The sequence below is a fragment of the Bombina bombina genome, chromosome 7, assembly GCF_027579735.1.
Source record: "Bombina bombina isolate aBomBom1 chromosome 7, aBomBom1.pri, whole genome shotgun sequence".
NCBI lineage: Eukaryota > Metazoa > Chordata > Amphibia > Anura > Bombinatoridae > Bombina > Bombina bombina.
The window spans coordinates 274432088-274448877 of NC_069505.1; the positions used below are offsets into that span (position 1 = coordinate 274432088).

A 16790-nucleotide genomic window follows, 5' to 3' on the forward strand; every position below is an offset into this window, starting at 1 on the left:
AACACCCCTAACTAAATTTTTATTAAATTAATCTAATTCATATTATAAACTAAAATATTCCTATTTAAATCTAAATACTTACCTATAAAATAAACCCTAAGATAGCTTCAATATAATTAATAATTACATTGTAGCTATGTTAGGGTTTATATTTATTTTACAGGTAAATTGTTAATTATTTTAACTAGGTATAATAGCTATTAAATAGTTATTAACTATTTAATATCTACCTAGTTAAAATAATTACCCAATTACCTGTAAAATAAATCCTAACCTAAGTTACAAATACACCTACACTATCAATAAATTAAATAAACTACAAATATCTATCTAAAAATACAATTAAATAAACTAAACTAAATTACAAAAAACAAACAAACACTAAATTACAAAAAATAAAAAAAAGATTAAAAGATTTTTAAGCTAATTACACCTATTCTAAGCCCCCTAATAAAATAATAAAGCCCCCCAAAATAAAAAAAAAATCCCTGCCCTATTCTAAATTAAAAAAAGTTCAAAGCTCTTTACCTTACCAGCCCTTAAAATGGCCTTTTGTGGGGCATGCCCCAAAGAATTCAGCTCTTTTGCATTTAAATACATATACAATACCCCCCCCCCACATTACAACCCACCTCCCACATACCCCTATTCTAAACCCACCCAAACCCCCCTTAAAAAAGCCTAACACTACCCCCCTGAAGATCTCCCTACCTTGTCTTCACCACACCGGGCCGAACTCCTCATCCGATCCGGGCGACGTGTTCCTCCAAGCGGCAAAGCAGAATTCTTCATCCCGGCGACGTCTTCCTCCAAGCGGCAGCAAAGTCTTCTTCCTTCCGGCAGCATCTTCCATCAAGCGGCATCTTCAATCTTCTTTCTTCGCTCCGCCGCCGCGGAGCATCCATCCCGGCCGACGACTGAACGATGAATGAGGTACCTTTAAATGACGTCATCCAAGATGGCGTCCGCCGAATTCCGATTGGCTGATAGGATTCTATCAGCCAATCGGAATTAAGTTAGAAGAAAGAAGATTGAATATGCCGCTTGATGGAAGATGCTGCCGGAAGGAAGAAGACTTTGCTGCCGCTTGGAGGAAGACGTCGCCGGGATGAAGAATTCTTCTTTGCCGCTTGGAGGAAGACATCGCCCGGATCGGATGAGGAGTTCGGCCCAGTGTGGTGAAGACAAGGTAGGGAGATCTTCAGGGGGGTAGTGTTAGGCTTTTTTAAGGGGGGTTTGGGTGGGTTTAGAATAGGGGTATGTGGGTGGTGGGTTGTAATGTGGGGGGGGGGGGTATTGTATATGAATTTAAATGCAAAAGAGCTGAATTCTTTGGGGCATGCCCCAAAAAAGGCCCTTTTAAGGGCTGGTAAGGTAAAGAGCTTAGAACTTTTTTTAATTTAGAATAGGGCAGGGAATTTTTTTTATTTTGGGGGGCTTTATTATTTTATTAGGGGGCTTAGAATAGGTGTAATTAGCTTAAAAATCTTGTAATCTTTTTTTTATTTTTTGTAATTTAGTGTTTTTTTTTTTGTAATTTAGTTTAGTTTATTTAATTGTATTTTTAGATAGATATTTGTAGTTTATTTAATTTAACGAGACGCGGATAGTGTAGGTGTATTTGTAACTTAGGTTAGGATTTATTTTACAGGTAATTGGGTAATTATTTGAATATAGCTGGCGGAGGGGTACGGGAGCGGCGGTTTAGGGGTTAATAACTTGTTTTTATTGTTAGGCTAGTGAGGGGGGATAGCGGATAGAGGGTTAGACGTGTCGGGCTATGTTTAAGAGGCGTGTTAGACAGTGCGGGTGATTTAGACTTTAGTCAGGTTTTGTAGGCGCCGGCAGTTTCTAATGTGGCGCAAGTCACTGGCGACTCCAAAAATCTGTACTTACGCAGATTTCTGGACATCGCTGGTTTGTGAGACTTGCGCCACTTTAGCAACTGACGGCGCTGCATATTGGATAGCTCGAGTTGCAAGCTGAAACTGCGGGCGATGCGGGTTCCCTCGCTTGTGCCGCAAACTGCGCCGTTTATCGGATCGCGCCCCATGTGCCTTGTATTTTTGCACTTATCACTTCACTGAAATTTTGTGCATATGGTGTCTTAATGACCTATAAATGGTTTTGGTGTTAGTTGTCAGTTTATGCCTGAAGAAGCCATCACTCAGACTGTGAAACCCGTTGTATAATGTTTTATTATTAAAAAATATCCCTTTTTTATGACACAGGGATTTTGCCTGATATTTTAGACAGTCTGGTTGGTTGAGTCCTGTTGAATAGGGTTGAATGTCTACAGCCCTTAAAAGTACCAGTATTGATGCAGCTGTTGATCTGACATATTGGATGTAGTGTTTTGCTGGTCTAACTTCAGAATTTCTAGATACATTTGCTATTGCACTACCCACTTACAGAACAGAAGCTGTGAGATTGTCAAGTTAGTTCTGGAATATAGTAAATGGTATAAACTTAACTATGTGACACCCTATTTTGTCTTTTCCAGAAAAACCATAGCAATTTGAATTCCTCCAAATTTAGCAAGTGATGTGTGGTGTTTGGCTATTGAAAAACAATTGAAGAAAACAAAATATGCTAATGCATCACTAAACTCTTCAAATTCATCAAGTATTTAAATTTACTGCAAAACTGAAGAATAAATAGGTTAAGTGTACTGTAAAATAATTTTTCCTTAATTTGTTTCCAGTGACTTGTTATACCAACTGCAGAGTATAAAATGTAAGAGAAATAGCCTGTTTATGTTTATTTTTGTACATTAAATAGCTGTTTTTGTTCTTTAAAACCCCAACACATTAAAATAGGTTGTCCTAGCAGGAAAATAATCAGATCTTATTATTTTATCACTGTCTGTACATACACATATCTCTGTCTGTAAACCAAAGACCAATACTTATAGAAAGAAGAATTGAAAAATACAAAGTTATGACATCTTTCCTAACCCTACTGACTGGCTATGTTTACAGAGGTTTTCTATAGCCAATCCTTAGGTATAAAAATATTTAGTATAGGTAAGGATTTCATAGGCAAAATTCAAAATCAGCTATTTCAAATGTTGAAAAAAGGTAAATGAGCTATTTGTAAACAATTAAATACATTTCAGAAGGTAAAATGGATCACTTGTAACAAACTGGAGACAAATTTAAGGTTCCCTGTCTCTTTAACTATATATCTCTTGGTAACTATTATTTAATGTTACAAATGTGATGATGTCCTTGTGTAATGTATTTCATTTACTACCCCTACTAATTCCTTTTTTCTTATAAAAAAAGGCCAACTATAAATATATTTATTTTACTTTAGCTCTTCCCTTCTATATTTACAATATCGCATGCTTACTTGCCTTGCCTTTTTCTACTTTCTGCTATATGTAGGTATGTATATGTGTGTTTGGGCGTGTATACAAATACACACACAACATATAGAAAGTCTGGCACTCTCTTGCAAGCACACAGCTAGATTAAAAGCAAAATGGTTAGTTACAGCGTTTGGACAAATGGTGATAGGTCCAGGACAATGTCAAAGTCTCTTCCTCATTGGGTCCCTAACATTCAGCCACACAATGCCTTCAACCAATCACACTGAGATACCGAGTGCCAGATTTTCTATATGTTGTCTAAATAATTTTGTTTTGTAATTTCCCCTATGTGCTTTGCACCCAGGCTTCTCTGCGGTTAACTGCCTGAGTCCCTGAAAGCTGTGCAGCTGTCTGTGAGTGCTGGGGAGTACCCGGGGCTGTAAATTTTGCAAGGTCATACGATGCCCAATCTGGTTTGAGAGTGCAGTCCATTTACGTGTTTTATATGTATGTATGTATCTGAAGCTCTCTAACCATTTTAAGCTTACAGGTCTTGCTAATTTAAAGGAACAATAAACACCTTGTTATTAGAAGACATTTTTGTTGTGTTGCTATAGAATAACATAACAGCCAAGTCTTAATGTTTTTAATAATAAATTATGTCTCCTTTTTAGTGCAAATAGTTTTCAAAAACTAGACTCCATCGACCATTTACCTTACTTGAAGGAGCCAATCTGGTCTTTAGTTCACAGACAGCAAGGCTAGACACTATTATTTGGTTAATATAAAATTGATTGTTTTGCAGTTGTTATATGATAAAGCCACTTAGGGACAGATTATGATATATAACAAATTTAGCATTGAGAAGTCAGCACTGTGCATTCCAAGTTATTGGAATTAGAAATAGATACATTTTTAAAGCTAAATTGAATGAAAAGGGGGCAAAATAAATAATGACAATATGTTGCAAAGTTCTTTTATTATGCATAACTAAACATTTTATGTAAAAAATCTCAAGGTGCTTATAGTCCCTTTAACTCGCCAGCTGTATGCAGGTGACGTTTATTCAAAGTTTACATTACACTTATTTGCCTAACAGAAAAGTAATGCTACTAAATGAGAAGCAAATACAAGTTCAATTATAGTAAAAACATTTGTTTAGTTTGTATTTTCTGCAAGCTGAGAATTTATATCAGTTCAAAATTCTCCCCTGTTAATAACCTCACTCTATCCTGTAAGATTCACTATTCCAGAGAGCTTCATTACTTTCTTTGTTGAATCACTTGACATGAAAGTGCTGTAAAAAGCTGACAATAAAAATCTGAGCATGCATCTGATATATGTAGCACAGTCATTTTATTTCCCTCCTCTTTTTAATGAACTTTACTAATAAATCTCATGAGATCACAGTAAAGCACTAATGATTGCTGATTGCAGGCTCCCCCTGCCACAAATCTCAATTATAAGTTAATGTGATTTTTCTGAAAACCATGACTTTTTTTTTCTAGATTAAATAGCTTTAAAATGACTTGAAGAATTGAAAGTTTTATTATAACTATTAATAGTTTTCATAGCTCCAAAACCCCAAATGTCAGCGCAATTAGATTTTTTCTCCAACTTTTAAAAACTGAAATTTAAAGGGCCAGTAAACCCAACAAATAATGTTCTATAATTCTGCAGAATTATATAACATTAGTCTAGCACCAGCTTTCTAAATCAAAGAATTTCATCTATATTTACGTACGAAAACTAATTTTACAGACCGCCGTTCCTTGCTCTACGGAGCGGGTCTGTTTCTTTCCTAAGCGCATCCGGGCACGCTGTTTAGTCACAGCCGGCCCGATTGCGCCATTAAACTAAATGTAGCTCGCTCCCGCTACCAGACCAGAGCGGGAGTAATCTACATTTAGTTTAATGGTGCGATCGGGCCAGCTGTGAATAGACAGCATGCCCAGATGCGCTTAGGAAAGAAACAGGCCCGCTCCGTAGATCAAGGAGCGGCGGTCTGTAAAATTATTTTTCGGAGGTAAATATTAATGAAATACTTTGATTTAGAAAGCAGGCTCTAGGCTAATGTTATATAATTCTGCACTATGTGCAGAATTAGATAACATTATTTAGAGGGTTTACTGGCCCTTTAAACAGAAACTTCGTCCAGACTTCCACTAAAGCTGCCAATAGCTGTTCCTCAGCAGAATGAGGAACTCTTTAAAGGAACATAAAACCCAAAATGTTCTTTCACGAATTAGATAAAGCATACAATTTTAAGCAACTTTTCAATTTACTTCTATTATCACATTTTCTTTGTTTTCTTGTTATTCTTTGTTGAAAAGCAGGAAGGTATGTGAGACCATTGATGTACATTTCATAGACAGGTCAGCTGGTCAGAGATTCATGAAAGCAATAATTTGTTTGTTAATATTTACCTGCAACAACTATTATCACTGATGCCAAGAGTTTATCAGTTTTGTAGTCTATTAATACAGACAGAGGGAATAAGTCCCTGTTCTGCTCTATGTATGTGTATGCAGAGTAGCCAGGGCATGCTCAGCAGTATATGTTTTGTGTGTGTGGTATATGTATGCTATTGTCCCATACAGTAAAGTGATATGAAACCCAAATCTTTTCTTTCATGATTCAGATAGAGTAGCAATTTTAAGCAACTTTCTAATTTACTCCAATAATCAATTTTTCTTTGTTCTTCTTTGTATCTTTATTTGAAAAAGCAGTAATGTAAGCTTAGGATCCAGCCCATTTTTTGGTTCAGTACCCTGGGTAGTGCTTGCTGATTGGTGGCTACAGCCTACATTTAGCCACCAATCAGCAATCACTACCCAGGTGCTGAACCAAGAATCTTACATTCCATTTATCAAATAAAGATAGCAAGAGAAAGAAGAAAATTTGATAGTAGGAGTAAATTATAAAGTTGCTTAAAACTGAATGCTCTATCAGAATCATGAAATAAATAATTTAGGGTTTCCTATACCTTTAAATACATTTTTCTGGAATCACCTACCATTGATGGATGCTTTCTTATATCTAAAATTGAGTCTCTTGTTTTATGAGTTCATGAGTTCATTTCTGAAAGAGCAACCCACCCCCTGCATAATAAACACCATGGTGCCTAGTTACGCTGATGATCACTATTTTCACAGTAATCATCTGCAAGCTAGAGGTTCACTACATGTCTATGACCTTCCAAACAGTGCTGTTCTTGTGAGCAGACCATGCTTCAGACAGTTTGGTTAGAAGAACATAGCTTACCAAAACGCATCCACTCCCACTGACTCAGACAGTCCATACAGCTGCAGAGCTCCTCCAGCACTCGAGGGGGTATATCCTGGATGAGGTAAGTAGCATTAGACCTCTCCATGAGTCCCTTAAGTTCCACTGATCTGAAAATGTAGTAGCTGTGCAGAATACAACAGAAGTATCTTAGTCATATCTATAGAATATAACAGAATAATAGATATAGCTATAGAAGATAAAATATTGCAGATGTACAGAATATAACAGAATAATCTTAGTTATATCTATTGAAGATAAAATATTATAGATGTACAGAATATAACAGAATAATCTTAGTTATATATATTGAAGATAAAATATTGTAGATGCACAGAATATAACAGAATAATCTTAGTTCTATCTATTGAAGATAAAATATTGTATATGTACAGAATATAACAGAATAATCTTAATTCTATCTATAGAAGATAAAATATTGCAGATGTACAGAATATAACAGAATAATCTTAGTTCTATCTATTGAAGATAAAATATTGTAGATGCACAGAATATAACAGAATAATCTTAGTTCTATCTATTGAAGATAAAATATTGTAGATGTACAGAATATAACAGAATAATCTTAGTTCTATCTATAGAAGATAAAATATTGCAGATGTACAGAATATAACAGAATAATCTTAATTCTATCTATAGAAGATAAAATAGTGTAGATGTACAGAATATAACAGAATAATCTTAGTTCTATCTATTGAAGATAAAATATTATAGATGTACAGAATATAACAGAACAATCTTAGTTCTATCTATAGAAGATATATTATGTACATCTACAATATTTTAACAGAATAATCTTAGTTCTATCTATAGAAGATAAAATATTGTAGATGTACAGAATACAACAGAATAATCTTGGTTACATCTCTACATAATAAAATGTAGATGTACATAATACAACAGAATAATCTTGGTTACATCTCTACATAATAAAATGTAGATGTACATAATACAACAGAAAAATCTTGGTTACGTCTATAGATAATAAAATGTAGATTTACAGAATACAACAGAATAATCTTGGTTACATCTATAGATAATAAAATGTAGATTTACAGAATACAACAGAATAATCTTGGTTACATCTATAGATAATAAAATGTAGATGTACATAATACAACAGAATAATCTTGGTTACATCTATAGATAATAAAATGTAGATGTACAGAATACAACAGAATAATCTTGGTTACGTCTATAGATAATAAAATGTAGATGTACATAATACAACAGAATAATCTTGGTTACATCTCTACATAATAAAATGTAGATGTACATAATACAACAGAATAATCTTGGTTACATCTCTACATAATAAAATGTAGATGTACATAATACAACAGAATAATCTTGGTTACATCTCTACATAATAAAATGTAGATGTACATAATACAACAGAAAAATCTTGGTTACGTCTATAGATAATAAAATGTAGATTTACAGAATACAACAGAATAATCTTGGTTACATCTATAGATAATAAAATGTAGATTTACAGAATACAACAGAATAATCTTGGTTACATCTATAGATAATAAAATGTAGATGTACATAATACAACAGAATAATCTTGGTTACATCTATAGATAATAAAATGTAGATGTACAGAATACAACAGAATAATCTTGGTTACGTCTATAGATAATAAAATGTAGATGTACATAATACAACAGAATAATCTTGGTTACATCTATAGATAATAAAATGCAGATGTACAGAATACAACAGAACAATCTTGGTTACGTCTATAGATAATAAAATGTAGATGTACATAATACAACAGAATAATCTTGGTTACATCTATAGATAATAAAATGCAGATGTACAGAATACAACAGAATAATCTTGGTTACGTCTATAGATAATAAAATGTAGATGTACATAATACAACAGAATAATCTTAGTTATATCTATAGATAATAAAATGCAAATGTACAGAATATAACAGAATAATCTTGGTTCTATCTATAGATAATAAAATGCAGATGTGCAGAATACAACAGCATAATCTTGGTTCTATCTATAGATAATAAAATGCAGATGTACAGAATACAACAGAATAATCTTGGTTTCATCTATAGATAATAAAATGTAGTTGTACAGAATACAGATATAGATGATAACATGGTTGGTGCCTGACATCATATTCTTGACCATGTAACCCAGTAAATGACAATATGTCACAAAGTATTATTCTGTACTATTTTGTGTATGCTGCAGTCCTGTATACATATTTTTTTATATATTAATAACAATGAATACTTTAAAGGAAAAGTAAAGTCAAAATTACACTTTCATGATTCAGATAGAGCATGCATTTTTAATCAACTTTCCCTTGGTATCTTTTATTGAAGAGTAAATCTAGGTAGGCTCAGCTCAGGAGTGTGCACGTGGCTTTAGTACTCTATGGCAGCAGTGTTTTGCAATATTATTTGTAGACACGTGCACACTCCTGAGCTCTTATGAGCCTACTTAGTTTTACTCTTCAATAAAATATACCAAGAGAACAAAGCAAATTTGATAACAGAAGTAAATTGGAAAGTTGTTTAAAATTGCATGCTCTATCTGAATCATAAAAGTTTAATTTTGACTTTACTGTCCCTTTAAGAATTTTTTTAATGTTAAGGGAACTAATGAGTCAATGAATAAGAACATTCCTTTGCTTTAACCTCTAAAATACCCCCAATTTAAATTTAATGAACTTGTTTATACATTAATATGTTTTCATTAGTTATGTCAAGTGGAACAGATATATCTATACATAGGTTCACAAATAAATTACAGGGAGTTAAAGAGTTAAGTTGTAATTAAAAAATATATTTTAAAAAGTATCAGATGTTTGTTTTTGTTTATTTCACAATAATGGAAATTCCGAGCTCTGTCCCTGTGCCCCTCTGAGACAACTATATGTTGTCCCTCTTTGCAGAATTCCCCTCATTCCCACCCACAAAATGGTGACGAGCTCGAGCTCCTATCATTAGGGATGTCAAATGTCTGGGAATGACACAGATAGTTTGTCTTTCAGTTTGTGTGTCTGGATTTAAAGCTGAGTCAGGCCTAGACATGCAAATGTCAGGGTTTGGTGGGAAACAGCCACAGCCGAAAACATTGTGCATTTGCAACATATTGCACTGCAGTTATTTCTCTTTTGTGTGTGTGTCTTTGTGTGGGAGTGTGTCTATCTGTGTAAGTGTCTGTGTGTGTGCAAGAGTGTGTGTTTGTCAGTGTCTGTGTGTGAAAGAGTGAGTGTATTTGAGTGTGTGAGTGAGAGTAGGAGTGTGTGTTAGTGTGTGTGATAGAGTGTGTGTGTGTGTGTGTGTTAGTGTCTGAGAGTGTGTGTGTGTGTGTGTGTTAGTGTCTGAGAGTGTGTGTGAGTGTTTGTTAGTGTGTGAGAGTGTGAGCATGTGTGAGGGAATGAGTGTGTGAGATAGTGTGAATGCGAGTTTGTGTATATCTGATATTATTCATAGTGTGTAAAAGTGTTTGTGTAGAGTGTGAGCATGTATGAGGGAATGTGTGTGTGAGATAGTGTGACTATCTATGTGTGCGAGTTTGTGTATATCTGCTATTATACATAGTGTGTAAAAGTTTTCGGGTTTGGCAAATACAAATATCTCCCAAAACATAGAAAGCGCAATCCTGCCAACTTTGAATATCATCATTTGCAGTCATTTTTCATATTCAGTGACATCACAGCAGGAGATGACAAATGAAGTAAAGCAATATGTAACAACTGACTTTTAAAAATGTTAAAGAATTAAAATAATTCCTTTACTTAAACGGGCAGTAAACCAAGAAAATAATGTTATATAATTCTGCACATAGTGCAGAATTATATAACATTATCTTAGCCAAACTTTATTCAACATAATATTGCCGGTAAGATTTTATTAAAAAAAGAGGGTTTTTCAGACCGCCGCTCTTGCTCTACTGTGCGGGTCTGGTTTTCCCCCTGAGCGCATCTGGGCAGCAGTTTAGTCACAGCCCGGCCGGATTGCGCTATTACACTCAATACAGCTCGCTCCTGCTTTCATGATGGGTGGGGATACCACAGGCTAAATAAACTATTTCAAATGCCAATATAAGGGTAATGGAAATAGTTGTAAACAATGTAATACACTCCAGCAGGTAAAGTGGATCATTGGGAACAAATTAAAGGGGAGAACATTTTTGAGTGAACTGTCCCTTTAAGTTCTGGTTACAAAAAACTAAACAAAACAAGAAGGTTTAGATAAACTAATGCTCCTAGTGGGGGACTGTGATAGAGAGGTACTAAAATGTTCATTGCCTATTATTCACTATAAGTATTTGCCTTTGAGTAAACAGTAACAAAGATGATAAAGAGGGCTTTGTGTAAATACAAGACAAATAAGATAATGAGGTATTTTCTCCCTACAAGATCAGCCCATTTTAGTGCTGTACGATATTAAAATAATGTTTTAAAAGGGGAACGCTAAGTTATGGCTTTTATAGGAATCTATTTAATCCGTTTCCATCCGCACCACTGCAAAACCATCTAATTGCATATTTTATGTTATCAGAATGGACAGACTGTACACCATTTTTCTATTGCTATATGGTTGCTTTTTAGCTTGCACAAGTATTTTATTTTTTACAATATATATTTCTATTATTTATTATAGCACCATTTCCATTTCGGCGTGAACTTAAAACAAATTGGCAACTGAGTTTCTTTACAAAATTTATTACTGGATGTTAATATTCCACCTTTGTGACCGGGTTTTTATAGGGGATGCGCAAGCGCACAAGGGTGCCTTTCAAAGTGCCTGCGCATACATTACTGAACTACATTACTGAACTTGTAAATGGGCATTTGTGACCGTGTGTTTAGTAAAGTATACGAAAAATAAAAACACGCCATTTGTAGATTTTGGGGTCCTCAAGTGACTCTTCCTGCAGATCATCTTTAGCAATATAGGATATCATGTACTCAACACATATACATATGTATATAAAGCTGAAAAACAAAGAGGTACACTCACGGGGTCTTCAATCACAATGGGTTTTTAGTCCCTCTTAAGAGGGTATAAATACCCATTGTGATTGAAGACCCCATGAGTGTACCTCTGTTTTTCAACTTGTGTATACAATCTATCAGGACTGCACCCGGGGCATTGGATTACAAGTGTCGTGAGTGCTTGACCCTACTCAGCTACTATACTATGTATATAAAGCTATAGATATGTACATATGTGCCCTGTTCACTGTATGCAGCCTCCCCAATAGCGAAGAATGGAGCTTTAATGATTTGATACCATGCATGTTAATAAACCACTACAATGTCTCCTGTGTTTTGAACATGAGCAAGTTAATAGACTGTTTGACAATAGCCATAAAACAGATTAAAAGATGTCTAAAATGCCTTTTTGAGGACTTATCAAGAGTCTGGAGGTGTCAAATTCAAAAAGTCAAAACTGGGTTTGAACATCTGTTAAATAAAGACCCGAAAAAGTATTGTGATCACCTAGAACTTTTTCGCTCCAGAGGATAAATAGGGCTTTTATCAAAGATCTGTTTGCGAGTGCTGCAATGAGCCGAAAACAAACTATTGTGGTCACGCCAAATCAACAAATAATCTTTTCGGCCTGAAAAAGGCACCGCTGATAGATTGTGATTGAGGCCTTACAGGTCCATTTATCAAGCTCCGTATGGAGCTTGAAGAGCCGTGTTTCTGGCGAGTCTTCAGACTCGCCAGAAACACAACTTATGAAGCAGTGGTCTAAAGACTGCTGCTTCATAACCTTGTCCGCCTGCTCTGAGCAGGCGGACAGGAACCGCCGGAAATAAACCCAATCGAGTACGATCGGGTTGATTGACACCTCCCTGCTGGCGGCCGATTTTATGTCCTTTTAAAGTGATATTAAATAGTAAATATATGCTAAATATAATGCTTAGTCTTAAAATATTATGTAGATGTACAATTGTATTAGTAAAATATAGAAGATACAAGCGTAAAGTTTGTTTCTATAAGGTACTTGGTTTCTATAAAGTAATTGGCAATACTGAGTTTTCTATTGATGTCTCTCTTCTGATGAAGACAATTAGGTACAGATATAAATCAGGCAATGAAAGAGAGATTGCAAACAAGGCTGTGTTAGATGATTACTTTAACCCCTTCACTTTAACTTTGACGTTAAAGAGCTGGGCTTTAAAGGGACAGTCAAGTCCAAAAAAAAAACTTTTATGATTTAAATAGGGCCTGTCATTTTAAACAACTTCCCAATTTACTTTTATCATCAATTTTGCTTTGTTCTCTTGGTATTCTTAGTTGAAAGCTAAACCTTGGAGGATCATATGCTAATTTCTTAGACCTTGAAGACTGCCTCTAATCTGAATGCATTTTGACCACTAGAGGGCATTAGTTCATGTGTTTCATATAGCTAACATTGAGTTCCTGCACGTGAAGTGACCTAGGAGTGAGCACTGATTGGCTAAAATGTAAATCTGTCAAAAGAACTGAAATAAGGGGGCAGTCAGCAGAAGCTTAGATACAAGGTAATTACAGAGATATTATCACTGTGTTGGTTATGCAAAACTTGGGAATGGATAATAAAGGGATTGTCTTTCTTTTTAATCAACAAAAATTCTGGTGTTGACTGTCCCTTTAATGTCGAAGTCCGGCAGAGAAGGTCCTACCTTTTATGGTGTTGTGCAGCCTCCCCCTTCTGCATAAACAAGAATCAGACTGGGGGCTTACCTAGCATGGTAGGCAGTTCCCCATGATCCGATCACGGCCTTGAAATCACACGATCGCATTGAAGATTGCGCGATTTCATTTTTCCAGCAAGTGTTTAAAGGGTCAGTCTACACCTTAGTTATTTTAAAGTATGACCTTAGATTAAGCTGCAAATAGCCTCCTGCATCCCCTTTCTATATCATGCAGCAGGAACGAGGTGCCATTCAAGTGATTAAAAATTAGCATATGATCCTACCTAGGTTTAGCTTTCAACTAAGAATAACAAGAGAACAAAGCAAATTTACTATCCTTTTAAGTTAAGAAAATTGAATATGTATAATTCTGGAATTCTGAAAATGCACCCTGCAGACCTCTTGTAAAGGATAACCGTTTCTTGTCTTTCCCTAATTTACTTTAACAAATAATAACTGCAAAACAATTCACTTTATACTTGTGAATAGCCTTGCTGTTTGCAGACTCAAGCCCAAATTGGCTCTTCCAAATAAGGCAAATTGTGTGTGGAGTTTGACTATTGAAAAATAATGGCAGTAAATAAACTGTTAATTTGCTTTAATAATGTTTAGAGTTGGCTGACATGTTCTATAGTAAGACAGAAATGTCTTGTAATTACAAGGTGTTTACTGTCCCTTTAAGTTATAGTACAAGAAAAGAGGAAAATATAAATAAAGTATACTGCAACCTTTTTTTTTTACCTATACATAAATTAACATTTTATATTACAATCTTGTTCTGTTTAATTGCGGTATACAGGTGAAACTCGAAAAATTTGAATATCGTGCAAAAGTTAATTTATTTCACTAATGCAACTTATAAAGGTGAAACTAATATATAAGATAGACTCATTACATGCAAAGCAAGATAGTTCAAGCCGTGATTTGTCATAATTATGATGAGTATGGTTTACAGCTCATGAAAACCCCAAATCCACAATCTCAGAAAATTAGAATATTACATGCAATCAATAAAACAAGGAGTGTACATAGAACAATATCGGACCTCTAAAAAGTATAAGCATGCATACTGTAGGTACTCAGTACTTGGTTTGGGCCCCTTTTGCAGCAATTACTGCCTCAATGCGGCGTGGCATGGAAGCTATCAGCCTGTGGCACTGCTGAGGTGTTATGGAAGACCAGGATGCTTCAATAGCAGCCTTCAGCTCTTCTGCATTGTTCGGTCTCATGTCTCTCATCTTTCTCTTGGCAATGCCCCATAGATTCTCTATGGGGTTCAGGTCAGGCGAGTTTGCTGGCCAATCAAGCACAGTAATCCCACGGTCATTGAACCAGGTTTTGGTGCTTTTGGCAGTGTGGGCAGGTGCCAAGTACTGCTGGAAAATAAAGTCAGCATCCCCATAGAGCTCGTCTGCGGAAGGACGCATGAAGTGCTCCAAAATCTCCTGGTAGACGGCTGCGTTGACCCTGGACTTAATGAAGCACAGTGGACCAACACCAGCAGATGACATGGCTCCCCAAATCAACACAGGCTATGGAAACTTCACACTGGACTTCAAGCATCTTGCAGTGTGTGCCTCTCCATTCTTCCTCCATACTCTGGGTCCTTGGTTTCCAAATGAGATGAAAAATTTGCTCTCATCAGAAAAAGAGGACTTTGGGCCACTGAGCAACAGACCAGGTCTGTTTTTCTTTAGCCCAGGTAAGACGTTTCTGACATTGTTTGTTGTTCAGGAGTGGCTTGACAAGAGGAATACGACATTTGAAGCCCATGTCCAGGATCCGTCTGTGTTTGGTGGCTCTTGTGAAAGTCCCCAACACTTTTGAATGGCCTTTTCCTGACAATCCTCTCCAGGCTGCTGTCATCCCTGCTGCTTGTACACCTTTTTCTTCCACACTTTTCCCTTCTACATAACTTTCTATTAATGTGCTTTGATACAGCACTTAGGGAACATCCAACTTCTTTTGCAATTACCTTTTGAGGCTTTCCCTCCTTATGGAGGGTGTCAATGATGGTTTTCTGCACAAACAGGTCAGCAGTCTTTCCCATGATTGTGATTCCTACTGAACCAGACTGAGAGACCGTTTAAAGGCTCAGGAACCCTTTGCAGGTGTTATGGCTTAATTGGCTGATTAGAGTGGGACACTTTGAGCCTAGAATATTGCACTTTTTCACAATATTCTAATTCTCTGAGATTGTGGATTTGGGGTTTTCGTGAGCTGTAAGCCATAATCATCACAATTATGACAAATTATGGCTTGAACTATCTTGCTTTGCATGTAATGAGTATATCTCATATATTAGGTTCACCTTTTAAGTTGCATTAGTGAAATAAATTAACTTTTGCACGATATTCTAATTTTTCGAGTTTCACCTGTACTTTCATTATTTATTTTGTTCTCCTTTCCTGTAATTTAATTCTGAATATTGTGGGCTTTCCAATTAAACATGGAAGTGCAGACACAGCTAAATTCCACACAGTCATTGGTTGTACACTCTAGTAAGCCATTTATAACTATTCCTAATTGGCCTCAGCAGAACAGGTAACCTAAGTTACAATATGGCTGCACCCACTGCATTATTAACATTAACTTTACCATTATTTTTTCAATATTTAAACAACTAATATACACCTAGATTATGAGTTTTGCATTAGAGACTGTGCGTTGCTAACGAGCAGTTTTCCCTCACCGCTCACTTACATACAGCGCTGGTATTACAAGTTTTCAGAAACCCGTCGTTAAAAGACAAGAAGTGAGCGTTGAGCAAAATTTTGCTCATTACCGCACTCCAATACCAGCGCTGCTTAAGTCAGCGGTGAGCTGGTGTAACATGCTCGTGCACGATTTCCCCATAGGAATCAACGGGGAGAGCCGGCTGAAAAAAGTCTAACACCTGCCATAAAGCAGCGTAGAACTCCCTAACGCAGCCCCATTGATTCCTATGGGGAAATACAATTTATGTCTACACCTAACACCCTAACATGAACCCCGAGTCTAAACACCCCTAATCTTACACTTATTAACCCCTAATCTGCCGCCCCCGACATCGCCGACACCTGCATTATATTATTAACCCCTAATCTGCCGCTCCGGACACAGCCCCCACCTACATTATAGTTATGAACCCCTAATCTGCTGCCCCCAACATCGCCAACACCTACATTATATTTATTAACCCCTAATCTTCCGCCCCAATGTCGCCGCAACCTACCTACATTTATTAACCCCTAATCTGCCGCCCCCAATGTCGCCGCCACTATATTAAAGTTATTAACCCCTAAACCTAAGTCTAACCCTAAACCTAACACCCACTAACTTAAATATACTTTGAATAAATCTAAATAAATATTCTTATCATTAACTAAATTATTCCTATTTAAAACTAAATACTTACCTATAAAATAAACCCTAAGCTAGCTACAATATTTTTATTTTACAGGCAAGTTTGTATTTTTATTTTAACTAGGTAGAATAGTTATTAAATAGTTATTAACTATTT

General features: G+C 35.8%; 1 protein-coding gene across 1 annotated transcript in view; it reads right to left on the bottom strand.

The window, feature by feature from the left end:
* The window catches only part of IRAK2 (interleukin 1 receptor associated kinase 2), a 79610-nt gene that overhangs the window by 59753 nt on the left and 3067 nt on the right, over positions 1-16790 (bottom strand). Inside the window, exon 2 of the mRNA XM_053720773.1 lies at positions 6578-6723. Within this exon, the coding sequence (XP_053576748.1) occupies positions 6578-6686 (109 nt within the window). The 5' untranslated portion in view covers positions 6687-6723. The remainder of the gene's footprint in view (positions 1-6577; positions 6724-16790) is intronic.